Source organism: Dasypus novemcinctus, chromosome 18 (genome assembly GCF_030445035.2).
Source record: "Dasypus novemcinctus isolate mDasNov1 chromosome 18, mDasNov1.1.hap2, whole genome shotgun sequence".
Classification (NCBI taxonomy): domain Eukaryota; kingdom Metazoa; phylum Chordata; class Mammalia; order Cingulata; family Dasypodidae; genus Dasypus; species Dasypus novemcinctus.
Window position 1 is genome coordinate 16568372 of NC_080690.1, and position 19277 is coordinate 16587648.

Consider the following 19277-nt stretch of genomic DNA (forward strand, 5'->3'; position numbering starts at 1 on the left):
GGGGGGCTAGGGTGGGGAGGGTTCATTAAAACTCAGGCAAGGGTTGGGGGAGGGAGCAGGGGAACTCTGGGGATTTATCAGTATGTGGTTGAAACTACAATGCTAGGAATGGTCTTTTGGCAAATATGGCAGGGGAGGGTTACTGGATTAAGGTGATGGATGTGGAGGGCACGTGGGACAGGTTACACCTGGGGTAGGCTTCTAGGGAGTGTGTAAGATGTATCTTGTCATAGTGTATTGCATCAGATGGAGACTCACATAATGAGTGGGAACGTGTTGGACTCCCATCCTGGGGAGATAGAGGAGTAGGAGTCTCTTGAGATCATAGGCAGTGCGTAATAGGGGAGGACAGGCCAGTATATCAAACATATTCTTGAACTTAAGAAGTATGGAGTTACCACAATAGAAAGAGCATGTGAAACAACTTACAACACAGCTGTTATAGAAAAAAGAAGGCATCCATGTTCTTGATTGGCCTTTTGATGATTGTGCACCATCATCTAACCAGATTATTGATGATTGGTTAAGTCTTGTGAAAATTAAGTTTCATGAAGAACCTGCTGCTGCATTGCTATTCAGTATGTTGCAAGTCTTGGGAGAGCTCCAGTGCTCATTGCCCTAGCATTGACTAAAGGTGGAATGAAATATGAAGATGCAGTATAGTTCATAAGACAAAAGTGGTGTGGAACTTTTAAAAGCAAGAAACTTTTGTATTTGGAGAAGTATTATTCTAAAATGCTACTGTGCTTCAAAAACTCCAACGGTCACAGAAACAACTGTTACATTCAGTAAAACTGGGGTGCCTGAGGTATTGCCATGGAAGTGGAACTTGAGAGAGGACCTCTAATGTTGGTGAATAAGTCTAATGATGCTTCCATAGGAGTATTATAAAGCAGTTTTACCATGCTACAAGTCTGACAGAATTGCAGCCTCTATGGTTGCACCTCTAAGCTTGCTTCATCTATCTTGCCCCTGCACCCCAGTGGGTTATTCTGAAGCAAGTACCCTACATCGTATTATTACATCTGTAAATAATTCATTATATGTCTCTAAAAGATAAGTACTTTAAAAATTAACATAAGGACAATCAGCCTATTTGGATTCTAGCTTGTCAGCATTTAAAACGAGTTTCTCATTAGTACAAATTGATCTTTCCTGAAATCATGCAGTATTGAGTTATAAGTCTTCCTTAAAGCTATTCCCATTACATGATCTTATCAATATATAAGAAATTTTGAGACATTAGGTGCCAAAATACCCAGCATAATACTTGTATATCTTTAGTATCGTATAGAAATTAGAAGCCCAGAAACTTGGATACTCTAGACCTTATGGTTTATTCCTTCAGTCATCTCAAACACTGCAAGTGGGCTTAAAAGACTATTTGTCTGTTCAGTTTGTGTTTACATCTCACACATTCATACCAGTACATAACAGGTTTGCGCAGCCATTGAATATTGTTTGGATTTTTACCAAGTCTTATCGTGATTATTTAATGTCTATCTATAAATCTCAACTTACGATTTCAGAGAAATTGCAAGTCTGCATTGTACAGAAGCACATGTCTTTAATGCCTCCAGACAAAAAAAAGCTTTGCAGTTATGTTAATGTTTGCACTTTGGGGTGCAACTTAACCAGGAGGGCCTGACAAATGAATGGGAGACCGGTTATTAAATATATTTAGTAAAATGTTACTTTTGTCTTGTACAGAACATGTAGAATATGCTCTTCAGTTTAGTAAATTTTTTTAAAAGGTAGAGATGTTTTGTTATGGTAGTTAAAATAATTCTTTTTTTAATTTATTTTTTATTTTTTATTTTTATTAACACATCTTAAAAAGTTAGTTAATAGATCACATAGAATGTTACTTTAAAAAACATAAGAGATTCTCCATATAACCCACTCCCACCCCCACCCCCATCATTTTTGTAAATTATATTTTTTTGAAGATACATACATCACAAAAAAGGTTACATTATAAAAAACATAAGAGAATTTCTGAAATTCTTGTAGTTTTTTCCATATCTGTTGGAAGTTGTTTACCAGCTATTCTGTTTGAAGTTTGATTTTTTTTTCCTTTTCTTCCCAACCTCTTGCAAAAAAAGAAGTATTTTCTGCTAATGAATCCAGCAGACATCTAATATTTTATATGCCTTCTGAGCTGTGTAACTTAATATCTGGATACTTGATTTTTTTTACTATGTAATCGATAAAATGGTGATGTGCATTTTATGCTAGTTTAGCTATATATTTATACTGTCTGGAAATGTGTGGTTATAGTTCTGTGGGAGAAATAATTTGTCAGTGCCAGCTTGTAAAAACTTAGTGTGGAAGCTTAAATATCTCAATAAATAATGAAATGCAAAACAAAACGAAACAAAAAACAGAAAGAAAGAAAAGAAAAAATGGGACCTCCATTACTCTCTATCCTCTGTCATGTCAATACCTGACATTAAATTACATATTTGTTTGATTCATTGTAGAATTGTAAGCCCCATGAATGCCAAAGCTTGTTCTGATCTCCATTGGATCCTGCCTCATAGAACTGGGCCTGGCACAGAGTAGGTGTCCTGTAATTTTTTTTTTGAGAGTGGAAGGATGTTATTCACTTTAATATCTTCACCTGAGTACTAAACTGTCAAGAGTTCATCATAAAAAGAACTATTAAAATCCTTGTTAGCCTTACTATCAAATGACATTTATTAAGTCCAGACAGCTAAAAAGAAGTGATATGACTCACTAAAAATGTGAAATGCAATAGAGAGAAAACTTCTTAAAGAAGAACTCCTGGGCATCTTTCCAACCTGGTTGAAAGGACAAGAAAGAAAGTTCATGTCTAATGCATTCGTGGAACAAAAAGATATTGTGCCTTTGTACTTCTATCATCTGGAGCTCATCCTTGAGCTGAAGAACCTCCTTTATATTTTCTTGAGATTAACTTTCACTTACTTATCTCAGTCAACAAACATTTACTGCATGATTAAAATATATCAGACACTGTGCTAGGCACTAGAGTCACAGGGGTGACCCAGACTAAACTGGGGGAGGCTGATTCCAGCAAAGAGTGAACAAAAACCCTGTCATTATTTTTGCTTAAGAACCAAGAAAGATCCAGAGAATGACTGGAAATTTTTATACCTTTTTTTAATTCAAAATGCTGGCAACATAGTTCATTATTACAAATCTAGATAATATAAAATATATTAACATTTTTCTATTCTCAGGCCATTTTTAAAAATTATTTCTTAGTAAAAATCAGGAAAAGTATTTTGACAACAAAGTGGATATTCTCCTAAAACATACTGAGCAAAAAATTGCATCACTGCACACTTCCTTCAAGCCATTGCTGTCCTTTCCATAGGGCAGCACCACTGTAAACAGATTCTTTCTTGAGTCCAAGTAAGTACGCTGTTTTGTTTTTTAATGAAAGCCTAATATTTTTCATATTTCTTTTAACATATCCATCATCTTTTTTAAAAAAAAGCCTACATGAGAAGAAGAGATAAAGGAAGTTGAAGTGAATTTACTGCACCTGTTATCTGGGTAGTTGGTATTCTTAACAAGTTAAATTGCCAGGAAGCCAGATTAGTAGATGACAGGAAAAAAAAATGTTAATTGTATTATCATCTTCGACATGCTAATATATATGGGTGCTGAAAATCCAATTGAAAGGGGACTGGCTTATTAAGTTGTGGCATGCTGCAATTTGCATATCTCACCCTCCAGATGTGAGGAGGGTAAAAGAGAATGGAGTGTTCTCAGATCAGCAGGGGATAAGGAAGAAAAAATACTTATGTACTCTGGCTATCAATTTGGTCAACTGAAGAAAAAGTGACACTTAGTGAAATGACTGACTTTTATTTTCCTAAAATAAATCTGGCTCTAGTTACTCCTCCGCTACATTCTGGGGCAGCACTGAAGACAGCACGCCTAACTCTAGTCTGTCATCCTGTGTGTGTCTCTGGGATTTCGACCAGTTAAGGGGGGATGGAGATGCCTGGAAAAACTACTGACAGCAGGTTCCTGCTGAAGGAGCACATGGACAGGATCTTTGCAGGTAACCAAAACTAGCAGCAGGGCTTCCCCAAATACCCATCAGTCTTAGACAGTCAGCAAAAGGAGAAGACAACTCCATCTTTAGAAAAGTGAATTCCATCAATTATATTATATCTTAGAGTCCAAGCCCAACACAAAATATCAATGTATCCAAAATCTGATAGTTGAAATTCTCATTGGAAACTGTTAGTGTCTCTGTGTGTCTCCTCTTCCATGCTTGGAGCCTTTGATTACTTTCAAATATTTAGAAGAAATAGCATATCAACACTTAACTTGGTTAATTTTTTTAAATTAGGGGCTTCACAATAGACATGCAATGTTGGATAAATGGAATGGTACAATGGAATGAAAAAGCTAGAAGTAAGATCAGTAGCCACAAAATATAGCCAAGTAATAATCCTCAGTGGGAATGTTAGCATTTCACATTTACAAAGTAAATATGAATATACCTAAAATACATTTCAGTTTTATTTGCTTTATAGGTAAGAAGTTTTTAAAAGTTTCTGTATCTTTTACCATCTGATTATGGAAAATTTAAGACATATATAAGTAAACAAGAATAATATAACAAACCCCAGTGTACTTATCACCCGGATTCGCCAGTTATTAACATGTTGTCTTTCTGGTTTCATCTATACCTCCACCCATGCCCCCTCTATTGTGGTTATTTTTTACAGTTTCTAGGTAAAATTTATATATGTTGGACCATGTAACTATTAAATCACAATTTTGACAAATGAAGTCATCCACTTAACCCACACCCCTATCATGGCATGGAGCATTTCTACCCCTGAAGGGGAGAACAACGCTTATCCAACAGAAGACATATTTTCTCTAGCACAGAGGACAATTAAGGAAAGCCAACTCCTCAAATCGAGCACTCCTAGTATTTTGAGCTGCTCAAATCCTTATAATCAGCTTCCTACAGAAATGACAGTGTAGGAATTTGATGCTCAAACTAAACCCTAGTACCATTCTTTTTGAGACAGAGACAGCCTTGAGTGAGGAAAAAAAAAACCCACAAAAAACGAGGGCCAGAACAACATATAACAAAAAGCCCTACTTCCAGGACTATTTATCTTAGTATCACCCCAAAGAGAATTACTGCTCCATAAACCCTACCTGAGAAATAAATAGTAAGACCACAAAGTGGCAAAATAATCACAGCAGTATTAATATAATGGGACTTTTAATCACCCACTACAGTGACACATGCTTGGCAGGCCACATTAAAATCTCTACCCCTGCTCTCCAGAAAAGTAGTAACAGTAGCAAGAGCAGCAGGAATCGTGGTAACAATAAAAGCAGCTAATAAATACCAGTGGTGGCAGAGCAGGGATCAAAACCAATGCTCTCTGACCCCACTGTGCTCTGCTCATTCTAACCACAATGGCTCCAGACAGAAAATCATGCCAACCACTAGCATTATATATACTCTCACAGAGTATTTTGTTAGGCCTATTTAAGCCTTGTTTTCTGTCCTTGCTCCTATGATCATGCAGACAAATCCCTTTCCTCCTCCCCACAAGTCTCCACTTCAGCCCATAGTAAAAACAACCCCAGCAGAGGGCTGGAGACGAGGCCTGTACCCTCAGTTCTCCTTCCCCTCCTGACCTGCCCTGAGGAAGCACTAGAGTTTCTAAGATGAGGAGAGTCTGGGAATGTGCTAGATCCCTATATACCTTTTTTTTTTTTTTTTTTCAAACAGCTCGGCTGTTTCTGTGCAGACAGGGGTTAAGCAGCACAGGCAGGTCTCTGCCACCGGGTCCGGCTTCTCCACTTGTGGCACCCGGCACTGGAGGCTAGGTCGGCCCTTCACCAAGGACCAGGTATCCACCAGCCACTGGGGACAGGAGGATGCCCCATCTGAGGCCTGGCCACATTCCTGCCATCAATGAGGGTGATACTGTGATCAATATGTGCGTCTTGGATCTCTTGCCCAAACTAGTTAGAATCTGAGAAGGAAAGATATCACCACTTAGCATTCCCAAACTTCCAGTAAGCCATAATCTTTACCCTGTGTCTCAGCTCACTGCTGACCACACCTTTTCCTTCTTGGCATCCCTCCAGCAGGATCATCAAATGTAAATATGCTGGGGTGGGGAGGGAGTCTTCAGGGGAATTACCTTTCTTTGCACCCTGGATTCTTAAAGCTCCCATATAAGCCCTCAACACTGTTTGGCAACACCATCACCTCCTCTCATCCGTGCCACCCATCCTCCCACCATCGCCACTGTTTCTGCGAACAATTAGAATTGCAAACTGCTGGTGACCAGTATTCAACCAAGCATGGACCAGCACAAATTTCTTGCCAGTGCTGCAACTACCTTGTTCTCCTCCGGAGAGAAGAGGATTCGGAATGTGGATGGCACTCCTGGAGCGACTTTGTGGCCAATATCTTTGGGGTTGATCACTTTAAAATAAGGTGAACTTTCCTCAACAATTTTCACCATCCTAGGAACCTGCAGGAAACAATGCATAATGATGGACACTATGTATGTGGAAAAGCAGAAGGACAAGTGCAGGCTTTGGAATTAGACATAGACTGAAATCTCTGTCTACTACTCACTAGCCAGGTCTGCTGGTCAAGTCTGAACTTCAGCTTCCTCAACTGTGAAGGGAGATGACAGTATGGCCCACCACTCAGTGCCACACAAAGGAAGTGCTCAGTACATTTTAGCTTTAATTTCTATTAGCATTATTACTATTACTCATTTTTACTATTATTGCAAGCCTTTGTTCATTTTATTTAATGTGACTACCCTCAAAGACTAAGTTAATGAGCCAAACGCCGCACCCAGATAGTGAGTTAAGCTGTATTTCCCAACATGTGAGACCTGCTCTGGGAGAAGCAATCCTCCAAGGACCACGGTACACAATTTGCCATTTAACCCTTATGCTCACCTCTGCCCTTCATTACAACTCCCCTTCCAAAGGTGAAGAAATAGATACTTGCTCAAAGTGGTACAGGTCTACCAATCACTGAGGCTGGGAGGCAAGGCCTGGCCTGACTCTACCCTGCCTCTCCGTGGAGGTGTCAGAACTGAACACCACCAAGGAGCAAGAACTCCCTGAGGCCAGTCTCAGGGCAGCTTCAAACAGTTTCATTCTTATGAAGTCTTATTTCCCTGCTCAGCTTGCCTCACCCAGAGCTAAGTATCACTATCTGTCTCAGATAGCTTAAGCAATAAAAGGAATGCAATTAGGGGAAGAGGGTGGTGGGAAGTATGATGAGGGTGGTGGGAAGTGGAGAGTCCAGGGACACAAGAAAATGGGGAGGATTTTTTTTTTTAAGGCACAAAGGGACTGCAGAGTGTTATTTAGAAAACATTACCTAGAAGTCTCAGGTGAAAAAATGAGAAAAAAAGACTACCGCAACCTCTCAAGGGTATAATCCAGTTGGGAAAGGGAAAAAGAAATATAGGAAAACAGAGTTCTTAAGAATAGAGAGTGGGGAGGTAAGGAAGAGGTATGTGCAAATCTGATAGGAATAAAAATGTCTTTGCTTGTAAGGGGAGCATGCAGTGGCATTTATGATGTGCTGAAGTATATTATACTACGTAAGCTTGTTGGAAATATTTTTAATGAAAGCATAATTGTGGCTTACAGAGAAGAAAGGAAAACAACCCTAATAATAACAATAACAATATTGGTTTAATGCTTACTATATGCCAAGGCACTGGGCTAAGTCCTTTAAATCATTATCTCATTTAAAATGCAAAGCAACCCATTAAATGGGGACTATTATTATCCCCATGACTTACAGAAACAAAGTGACTTGCCCAAGTTTTCAAGATGGGAAATGGCACACCTGGCTTCTGAGCCCAGGTTAGTCTTCTCTAGCCTGGATTCTTGTAATTCCTCCCAAGAAAAACTGTACTGTCGTTTATGGAGTGTTCATGACTTACTCTCACCCATGTGTGTAAGAGAGACAAAGATTTAATGACCAAACAGGTACTGTCTTTTGAACTCCATGCCAAAAAGAAAGCAGATGAAAGATGAAAGGCACATAAAGCATTTCTCTGCACTCCGAATCTGTCCCAGTGGTTCCTTACAAGTCCATGGGCTAAAGCAGTAGAGATTCAGGCTTCCCTAGACCCCTTAGAATGATGGCCTTGGGAGTAACTCACCTAAGAACAAGACTGCTGTAGCAGTTTGATATGGTTATGAATTCTAAAAATAGATATTGGGTTATGTTTGTAATCTGATCTGTAACCTGGGCATGACTGAGTTATGATTAGGGCTTTGATTGGTCCACGTCATTAGGGTGTGGCAACTCACAGATAAAAGGCGTGGCAAAGGACAGAGTTAAGGGTTCTGACTGTTGGAATTTTGATGTTGGAGTTTGATGCTTAAGTCTTAAGCCGGAGCCCCAGGAAGTGAGCTCACAGAGGAAGGAGAAGCAAGCCCCAGGAAGAGAGGAACCCTGAGCCCAGGAAGTAGCAAGCGCTGGGAAGAGAGAAACCCTGAACCCAGAGAAAAGCAAGACCCAGGAAGGGAGGTACCCAGGAAGCCTGAACCCTCACAGACATTGGCAGCCATCTTGCTCCAATATGTGAAAATAGACTTTGGTAAAGGAAGTAACTTATGCTTTATGACCTGGTATCTGTAAGTTCTTACCCCAAATAAATACCCTTTATAAAAACCAACCTATTTCTGGTATTTTGCATCAGCACCCCTTTGGCTGAAAACTGCCTAGCTGAGAAAAAGCTGTCTACTTGCTGGGGTAGCTGGCCCTTCCCTGAATGGGGAACCTCTTTTCATGGAATGTCCACCAACACTCTTATCAAGAGGTGATGGGTTACCCATGGGAAATGAGTGCCCTTTGGCAGACAGAACTTATCATGCCCTTTAACCTTGACTTGCTCGTATACACCCACTGATAACCACTCCTCATTTAGGGTCAGGAAAGAGTATCTGAGGGTCCCTTTGGAATACTTCCTCTCTGTCTTTAGTAGCCAAAGAACAACTGAGCAAGTTAAAAAGAAATGGAGAAAGGGAAGAAGAGAATTGGATATGAGAAAGTGAATTAGGTGGCAGCCTTAGGAGAAAAGATAAAGAGTCCTAATGTTTACATAATATACCTCTTCTTGAGGTCTAGGAACATAACACTGAGCATCTCGGTTATTTTTTTTCTTCCTGCCTGCCCTTTCAGTTTCTGACCCAGGAGCTTCTCTTGCTAACACTATAGCAAAAAATTAAAAATACCATTTTCTCCAGAGTCTGACTTCGCTGTCACTAAATCACCTCATTGATCTCCAAAAGGCATCACTGATTCCTTTAATGAGCTACTGCACTGAATATAGCTGCAAGTCTCCATTTGCCTTGGACTCTTGCATAGTCTTCATTTATTTTCTTTTTCCTTATAGTTAGAATTCTTTGTCCCCACGTTCTTAGATTCCTATAAGTATTCTAAATTGTCTTTACACCTGAAGTTTAGAATCTCTCAGATGCTTCTTCCCCATATTTCTTACTTTTCATACTTAACTGTGCTTCATGCTGACCTTCTGTGCTATTCCTCCTTTTATTATTGTTAGATGTCAAGGAAATCCTCAGGGATTTAATGCCTTTTTTTGAAATAAACCCTTGTTCATCTCAAAAGCTGGAGAATAAATCCTCAATTACAACCACAAGGAGACAAGGTATAGACAGTGAGAGAAACCTTTTGAAACTCTGTAAACAAAATCTAAAGGCTGAAGTAGAAGGGAGGAGAAAGAAAAGGGGAAAGGCTCTATATTTTTTAGAAGAGAAAAGTTTTGTTTGTTTTTTTAATACAATTTTCAGAAGTTATTTATATAAATACATTGGCTCAACAATTGCAATCCATATGAGTTTAAATCTTGAATTGGGGAACATAGGCATATAAACAGGAACAGCAATTGCCCTGTCTTAAATAAAAGCCTAACCCAGCTGAGTTAGGCCTTCTTATCTGTTTAGTCAATCCTTTATTCCACAGTTAGTGCACATGCTGAAGGTTTACTGTTTGTTGGGTACTGCTCTGGACCTGAACATATAGTAACAACCAGCCAACACAGCCTTGTCTTCATTAAACTTATAGTCAAAGACTATGTTTTTCAGACTATTTTCCTAAATCTATCAAACTAAAGAACTTATTTAAGATTCTTTAGGATCCCATTTTATTTTACTCCTTCTTATATATCCTGGCAAGGTTCAGCCAACCTGGAGATCACACTTACTTTGTCATTGTTTCTCAAAACCAATGGAACTTCATAGACTTCACAGGGAGTGTAGTTCTGAAATATAATTTCTGATGGAAAAGGCTGGAATAATGTCTGATCCAGGTCAACTCCTGAAAACTGTAGTTGACAGAAGAAATTCATCATATAGTCACACAATGGTAAAAATGGCTTAATATCCATAGTCTATGTAATACATAGAATGGGTATTAAAACTAAAAACACTTTTGAGTGGGAAACACTCAAAAAGGAGCTAACCTGTACAGATGACAATAGTGAGAATTAGTGAGATTATTGCCATCAACTTCTTTAATACACAAAGTAGTCAAAAGGTGGAAACAACCAAATTCTCATCAACAGTAAACTGGGTAAGCAAGTTGTGGTATAATCATACAATGGAATTAAAATGAATGAACTACTGATAAAACAATGACATGAATAAACATCAAAAACATAATGTTGAGTAAAATAAGCCAGATATTAAAGAGTACATATTGTATTATTCTACTTACATAAAGGTCAAAAACAGGAAAAAAACTAACCTATGATAGAAGTCAATTAGCAATTCTTTTTGGAAGAGGAATGGATAGTAACTAAGAAATGGACATCCTAGTAACAACACTTCTAGGATGTTGGTTTTGTTATATTCATGATCTGAATAGTGGTTATATAAGCAGGTTCACTTTGTTAAAATTTGTTTTCCTTTCTATATGTATATTGTAATTTAATAGAAACTAAAAACAAATGTAATTTTTCACACTCAGATAATAAAGAAAAAATTTTTACAATCATTTCAATAGATGCATAAAAAATTTGATAGAATTTAATATCTATTCATGATAAAAATTATTAGAAAACTAGGAATAGGTAACTTCTTTAATCTGATAAAGAGCATTTTCACAAATAAAGCAACAACATAGATCATTCAAAAACATATTTAATGGTAAAATATTGGTAAACCAACAAGTAAGTCTTGGATATATTAAATTTCAGCTGCCTATCATACATTGAGGTGAATAAACAATCCAGAGTTCAGGAGATACAGATGTGAAAATAATCATCACATAAATGGAACTTAAAACTTTGGCCCTAGAAGAGGTGAGAATAGAAGAGAAAGAAGAGGTCCAAGGACCAAGCACTGAGGCGCTCCAACATTTAGTGATCAGGAAGAGGAGAGAGATGTAACAAATAAAAGAAGAAAAAGCAATGTTTGAAGTAAAAGGAAAACCAAGGTAGTGTGGTATCTCAGATCCAAGAGAACAAAAATTTGCAAAATAGGAGACCCTGTGTCAAATGCTGCAAGACAACCCATGTCTGCTGTGCTGGCCAAGCTTGAGAAAGAAAATTAAGAGAAACTCACCATCACAAAACTCAGGATAAGAGACATGGAGGATAATCTGATGAAAGTGAGTATAATGAAATGGAGAAATGAACAGGAAGTTAAACATAAACTAGAGAGGAAATGCAAGGTGCAAAAGGGCAGAACAAAGAAAGTCCAACATATTCATAATTCTCTTCTTTTCAAAGAAGAGAACCAAAAACTGGTATGAAAAAAATCAATAAATTAAATATAGGAAATGATATTTCATAATCATACAACCTAAAACGTAGAACATATAGGTTATATTAAATATAGAAACATATTTAAAAGAGCTTTTCTTTAGAGGCTAAAACCATAGATATGTTATCAGAAACAAGCCAGAACTGACACTAAATACCTACTTTAATAATTCCACTTTCTTCCTTTCTAGTGATGACAGCTCACGGAGGGATTGCAAATTTGGTGAAAAGACAAAGTAATTGAGCTTGGCTAATATAATTCTTGGATGCACTCCTAATCTGTAAACAGTAGTATCAAATAGTGTCCAGATATAACTAAAAAAGAAGAGTGACTAGTCAAAAGGCATGAGGTTTAATGGAAAGGACAAATGAGTTTATATGGCTATGAGTCTCTAAAAGAGTCTGGAGGTTGCCAGAAGGATTGTCCTTATGCACACCTGAGCAGAGTCTCAGAGACAGACAAAATAGATACAACCCCAGGTATTGGTTCTTCTGAGGGCTACAGAGACCCACAGGTTTTATGGTCATGGCAGATGGAGTTCACTGCCATGTCAGTTGGCCCTTCTTTGGAGTGTTTGTGCGTGATGGAGCTGGACTCAGATGTGATCTCTTTTCACAAGCCTTTCCTGTTACTTTACTGGAATTGTAGTTGGTACTGGGGTTTAAGATATATCTAGGGGATCTGAATCTCTGGACTGACAATATGATAGCCAGGCCCTGAGCCTCAACAGACTTCAGCTCCTACACTCTGGTTTATTGGACTTACCCCACTCAGCTAACATGGAGAATGTCAACCACCACACCATGGAGCCAAGAGTGCCTACAACTGAAAGCAGGAGGATTGCATCCAGTATCCATGTGGAATCTAAGCCCCTCTTGACATAGATGTGGAATGGACACAACCAATCCAAGGTCCACAGGAAGGAGGAATACAGTAAGGATTAGAGTGGACTTACTGATATTCTATTCATGAACTATTGTAGTTAGTAATCGAGAAAATGTGGCATTGGTGTGGAAAAAGTGGCCATGGTGGCTGCTGGGTGCAGGGAATGGGAGGAAGAGATGAGATGTGGAGGCATTTTCGGGACTTGGAGTTGTCCTGGGTAGTGCTGCAGGGACAATTACCGGACATTGTAGATCCTCCCATGGCCCACTGGATGGAATGTGGGAGAGTATGGGCTATGATGTGGACCATTGACCATGAGGTGCAGCGATGCCCAGAGATGTACTCACCAAATGCAATGGATGTGTCATGATGATGGGGGAGAGTGTTGCTGTGGGGGGAGTGGTGGGGTGAGGGCAGTGGGGGTGAATGGGGACCTCATATTTTTTTAATGTAATATTCTTTAAAAAATGAATTTAAAAAAAAGGCATGAGGTTTATACTTATTAATTGTAATTATCTCCACACCAAATCACAGATGTCAAGATCAACAGAAGTAGAAATGAAGTGTATAAAACTAACACAATAAGAAAAATTAGTTAGCCAGAAACAACAACTACTACTAGTTATTTTTGTTCTAGTATGTTCACATTGTCCCAGGATCTATTTTATATGGAAGTATAACAGAAAGCAGCTACCTTTTGATGTGTTGTTTCCCCCATATCCAAAAGTTCAATGATCTGTGGTCTGCACATCACATGTGTATTAGCCAGTCTCTGCTCTGTGGTGAGGGACATTTCCTTCAGGTACTCAGAGGGTGTCAGCTATAATTTAAAACAAGAGCAACAGATTAACATATGGTTACACTGAAAAAAGTGTGAAAAATGCCAGTAATGAATTATTATTTGTGCTTTTAGACTTCAGGATAATTCTGGACTGCCACTAAGTTTCCTCATAAAATATTTAATGTAACTAAATTATACAATAGAAATACTCATGTACTTCAGAGCTCTTGCCATAGTAATGAAATGACAAATGGTTGGGCTATTTCCTTATGATTTGAAGGAATCACACAAAGGAACCTGGGGGAGAAAAAGTCAAGAACTTGCACAGGAACATGTCAAAAAAGATTAACATCTACCCTCAGAAGGGTCATTTGAGCTTAAAACTCTCCTTTCCAAAAATCATTTACTGGTCAGAACTAAGAAGTTTGAAATACTTGTATTTTTCAACTGAAGTTAAAACATGCAAACAAAGTTGTGTGTTTACCATGATACATCAAGCTAAAGAGAAATGTTGTAAAATGTAAAGGATCTGGAAGTGTAATTACATTGCTCCAGAATGAGTCTGGACTTCTTAGAAATCACAAGAGCCCATCCTTGTTTTAAAAGAGCTCTAAGCCAATCACCAGATCCAGGAGCCAGTCATATTCACTATGGTGTAACACTTTATAATGTTATGAGGGGGAAATGTAATCTGTTGTTTAAATAAAACTAACCTAACAAGAGAATACATAGCTATAAATAATAACTATTGCTTATTTTTGTTTTAGAATGTTCACATTGTTCCAGGGCCTACTTAATAGGCAAGGAGATTATGATCACTGGAAGTAATATAATGCTTAAGTCTGTGCCAATATCTTAACATTCAAGAGTATGTAATTTAGCTGTTTTATTTTACTGTGGGTTAAAGTCAGTGCTCTTCAAGAATGTTTTATTTCCCTAAATATTTAATTTCTATGATTAAATCCATTTAAATGATGCCATATTTCTGGTTTAGCTTTCAACTCAGTTTGTAACTTCGTTTTGATTGGAACGCAAAATAATAAAATTCAAGGGATATCATCTGTGTTGTGATTTAAATAAAAATAATGAAGTCTTAAAAGCAAAAAACAAAAAACAAAAACTCTCAGGAGTTATTTTAAATATGTCACAACTGCCACTAAAAAGAGAATGATGGGGTTGCTGATGCTGGCTTAAATGGTATGGGAAGTCCTGGGTTTGGTTCCTGATGCCACCTGAAAAAAACACCCAATAAGTGAAGCAAACAAAAAAATCAACTCAGGGAACCCAATGTGGCTCAGTGGTTGAATGTCATCTTCCCACAGACAAGGTCCTGAGTTCAATCCCCAGCCCTGGTACCTCAAAAAAAAAAATGAGAATGAAGGTTGATTTTATTTTTCTAACCAGAATGCAACATGACACTAGTTTTCAAAATGAAATTAATATTATTCTCAGCACTGTAAAATTTTAATATTTTCTATAGCAAATTATAATTCATTACAAGTATATTTGGTTTTAAATGAGAGAAAAAACATTTATTTTCCTAGATATCATAAGTCATTATTTGAATTCTACTAATATACACACAAAAATAACTTTGCCTATCAACAAAGTAATAAATTATAAGGTTAAACCATATAAAATTTCAAATATTTGACTGTTTTAAAACTACATAAATGATAATTTCATAGGGTTCAAACTAATATTGGAAAACCTTTATAATTTGCTGGTCTGATCTTACTTCAGTTGATTAACTTAAGTAATTCAAGACTCTACTTTGAATTATTATGTAAGTTCAAAAACATCTCAAGGCCTTAAGAAGTGCCTAGGCTATTCAGCAAGTTTCCATGTTAACTAAATCAATACTAATCAGTCAGCAATTCTCCTTTTGATATTCTGAGAATGCCTAGTAGCAGCTGTCATTCTCCTGAGATTAATGCATTAAATATTTTAAATGCAATTCTCTGATACATTACCATTTGGTTTACTTCCGCTTCTGTAACCAGCTTTGGTGTCAGGGGTGGTAAAACTTTGCTCTGAAATCCTTTAAGCATTCTGACTAATCTCATCTGAACAGCCCCCATGGACTCTTCAAGTCTGCTACTTGTCATTTTGAGTTATTTTCTTGGTTTACCTAAGAGTTAACAAGTTAACAAGAAAAGTTTCAGAAGAAGTACAGTTAATTCCTGAATACAGGCCACAAAATATTGATTTTTAAGCTTTTTCACATGTAGGAAGGTTTAGAAAATACTAATCTTCAAAAATACACCAAATGCTTGGAACAAATATCTTAACCCAAGGAATTTATACCACATGACTAGTCTAAATTTTACCTTATCCCAAAACCTAAAATCCATTTTAGGTAGATGCAGGGATTCTAGACTAAGCTCAGGGAAGACACAGAAATATAAAGTTCCTACTTTTTACTACTTTTCATCTTCCCAGTGATATAAACAAACACTGCCCAGTAAATATACTTCATAGCTTGTTACTTATTAAAAGAGAATAAACATCAAGCTTGATGCCTTCACATCTGGGAAGAAACTAAAAAACAGCAGCATGATATAGGGAAAAGGAAGTTTCTGAAAAAGTTCTGAAGTTTTATCCATAAAATATGCCATTCCCAATATCCCTAATTCAAAGCAATATGTTATCTCCTTTTTGCATATCCTTCCACAGATCTCTGGTAGAACACTTGCAATTTCAGGGAACTATTAATGACTAAGGAATCTATATTTCTGTTAATATCAGGCTATCTTATTTACAATAGCCCTCATGTGGGAAAAAAGCTAAAAATGCTTGATTAAATGACAAATAAAAAAACATAAAATCATTAAAAAGCTGACAAGACAGTAAGGTATTAACAGAGCAAAACCTAATTGAAAGAGGTGTAGAAAAGAAAATGTGTTTGAATGAAAATATAATAAGGAACATTGAAGAGAAAAAGAAAAAGAATAAAAATATTTTAAGGGACAATGGTCAGAGTAAAAGTAGCTGAAATAAAAGGCGGTCAAAGAGGATCCAACCCGCTATAATTGGAGCTTATAAAGAATAAAAGAGAGTAAACTAATGGAACTATATTTAAAATTATAATCCCAAAACATTTTCCAGAAACAAAAGAAAACCCAATTAAAACCCAGTGGCTACCCAGGAAGTTGACTTAGAACAATCAACTCTAAGGCATATCCTATTTCATGGACTGGAATTGTGTACCCTAGAAAAACATGTTCTTAAACTTAATCCACTCCTGTGAGTACAAACTTATTAAAAGTAGGTAATTTTGACAAGCTGACTTCAGTTAAGGTGTGACCCAACTCAATCAGGATGGGTCATAATTCTATTACTGGAGTCCTTTATAAGCAAAATGAAATTCAGATAGAAAGAAAGCTACAGAGGGAACAGTCAGAAGCTGAAAGCCCATGGAACATGGAAGAGAAGGGAGAGGTCAAGAGAGGCCACCATGTGCATTGCCAAGTGACAGAGGACCCCAGGCCCAAGGATCAGCAGCATCCAACCCCAGAATGCCCACCTGTGGGAAGAAAGCATTGCCTTCATGATGCCTTGATTTGGACATCTCCTAGCCTCAAAACCATGAGCCAATAAATTCCCATTGTTTAAGACAACCCATTGCATGTTATTTGCTTTAGCAACAAGGAAACTAAAACATTTAGCAAAAACATTAGACTTTAAAAGTTAAAAAAAATAAAAAACAAAAAACAAAACAACTCCTCATAGTCTTCAGGAAAAAAAATAATGTACAAGGGAAAGAGAATTAGAGTTCACCATACTTTGAGAAAGCAATATATGAAGCAAGACAACAGTGGAACAGCATTTTCCAGAACCATTAAAAAGTGTGAGCCAAGGATTTTAGATATAGCCAAACTCTCCTGTTATCCAGGCTACAGTGAAAAACTTAGATAATATGGTAAATATGTGCCCCTCTTGAGGAGTCTACTAGAGGATGGGCTTCATCCAGCCAAAAGATTACTGAGGAATTTTAGCCAAAGGACTGGCAATAAGAATTTCATGTATTTAATTGTAGAGCTAAAGATTAAAATAAAGTTGAGATCTGGAGGGAAAAATATGTAAACATTAATTTCCTGAAGAATAGAAAGAAAGCAATTAAAACCAAATGGGGGAAGCGGATTTGGCCTAACTGATAGCGCATCTGCCTACCACATGGGAAGTCCAGGGTTCAAACCCCAGGCCTCCTGACCTATGTGGTGAGCTGGCCCACACACAGTGCTGATGCATGCAAGGAGTGTCATGCCACACAGGGGTGCCCCTGCATGGGGGAGCCCCCCACACAAGGAATGCACACCATAAGGAGAGCCACCCCACGTGAAAAAAGTGCAGTCTGCCCAGGAGTGGTGCTGCACACACAGAGAGCAGATGCAGCAAGATAACGCAACAAAAAGAGACACAGATTCCATGTGCAGCTCACAAAATGTGAGCAGGCACAGAAGAACACACAGTGAAGACACAGAGAGAGCAGATGGGGGTAGAAGGAGGGAGAGAGAAATAAATAAATAATTAATCTTTAAAAAAAACAAATGGGAAAAAAGAAAAAGAAAGTAGAATAAGATCATTGACTATTGCATTAAGTAATCCTTGGAAGTCAAATGGATAGTAAAAAAAAAAAAGGAGGATTAAATATTTGGGTTGATGGTAAAATTTTGATAATGGGTGGTGGTGATAGTATAACACTGAATGTAATTAACAGCACTGAATTATATATTTGAATGTGGTTAAAGGAGAAACTTAGGTTGTAAATATGTTACTGGAATAAAAAATTAAAAAAAAAACAGGACTACACAACACTAACAGAAAAAATCATTAAAAAGGATTAAGGATATTATAATAGGAATCCTCTAACATGGCAGCCAGTGATACCTGTTTTCTGGTATTCATGCATTTGTGTAATCCCCTCCCCTTGAGTGTGGGATTGACTTAAGTATTCACTTCTTAAAAACAATACAGTCTAAGTGATGGGCTCTCACTTCTGAGATTAAGTTTTTTAAAAAATGTTTTCCATCTTTGGCACCCTCTAGTTCTCCCCTGGACTGCCAGCTACCATGTCATGAGGATATTCCCATAGAGGGGCCCATATAGTAAGGATTTCTTGATTCCTTGCTGAATCAAGGCCTGTCAGGAATTGCAAGTGAATTTTCTGAGACCTGCCAACAGCTACATGAATAAACTTGAAAAGAGACTTTCTAGCCCCAATTAATCCTTGAGATAACTGAGCAGTTCTAGTCAACAGCTTGACTGGAACCACATGAGAGACCTTGAGCAGGAGGCACCCAGCTGAGCTACACCCAGATTCCTAACCCACGGAAACTGTAAGAAAATAAATATTCATTTTTTTAACCACTATGTTGGGGGGAAATTGGTTACACAGCAATAGATAACTAATACAGGTACTATAAAGGGTTTATATACAAAGAGAACTACTGAAACAAAGGTAAATATCCTAAATATCAAAAGAAATTATAGAAAAAGGAAAGATGACACACTAAATAAAAGACAAATTAAATGTAATACATACACATTATATAACAAAATGTAATATGACAGAGTTAAGACCAAATATATCTAGCATATCAAACTAAAAGTGAATGGGATTAACTTGTCTATTAGAAGAAAATATTCTAAATCATTTGATCATAAAGGAAAAACCCAATCTTATGATGTACATACAGACACCTACAACAAAGTGATTTAAAAAAGAAGAAAAAAAAAAGAGATGGGCAAAGATTTACCAGACAAATGGAAGCTGTAACAGAGTCTGACTCCACTT

The 19277-nt window shown here is 37.4% G+C and overlaps 1 protein-coding gene across 2 annotated transcripts in view; it reads right to left on the reverse strand.

Moving 5' to 3' along the window:
- The window catches only part of HYDIN (HYDIN axonemal central pair apparatus protein), a 516844-nt gene that overhangs the window by 415509 nt on the left and 82058 nt on the right, over positions 1 to 19277 (reverse strand). For both annotated transcript variants that reach the window (XM_071209089.1, XM_058279757.2), the window contains exons 2-5: positions 15454 to 15611; positions 13394 to 13519; positions 10254 to 10373; positions 6384 to 6518 (exon numbers count right to left, since the gene is read on the reverse strand). In XM_071209089.1, the coding sequence (XP_071065190.1) occupies positions 6384 to 6518; positions 10254 to 10373; positions 13394 to 13519; positions 15454 to 15588 (516 nt within the window). In that variant the 5' untranslated portion in view covers positions 15589 to 15611. The remainder of the gene's footprint in view (positions 1 to 6383; positions 6519 to 10253; positions 10374 to 13393; positions 13520 to 15453; positions 15612 to 19277) is intronic.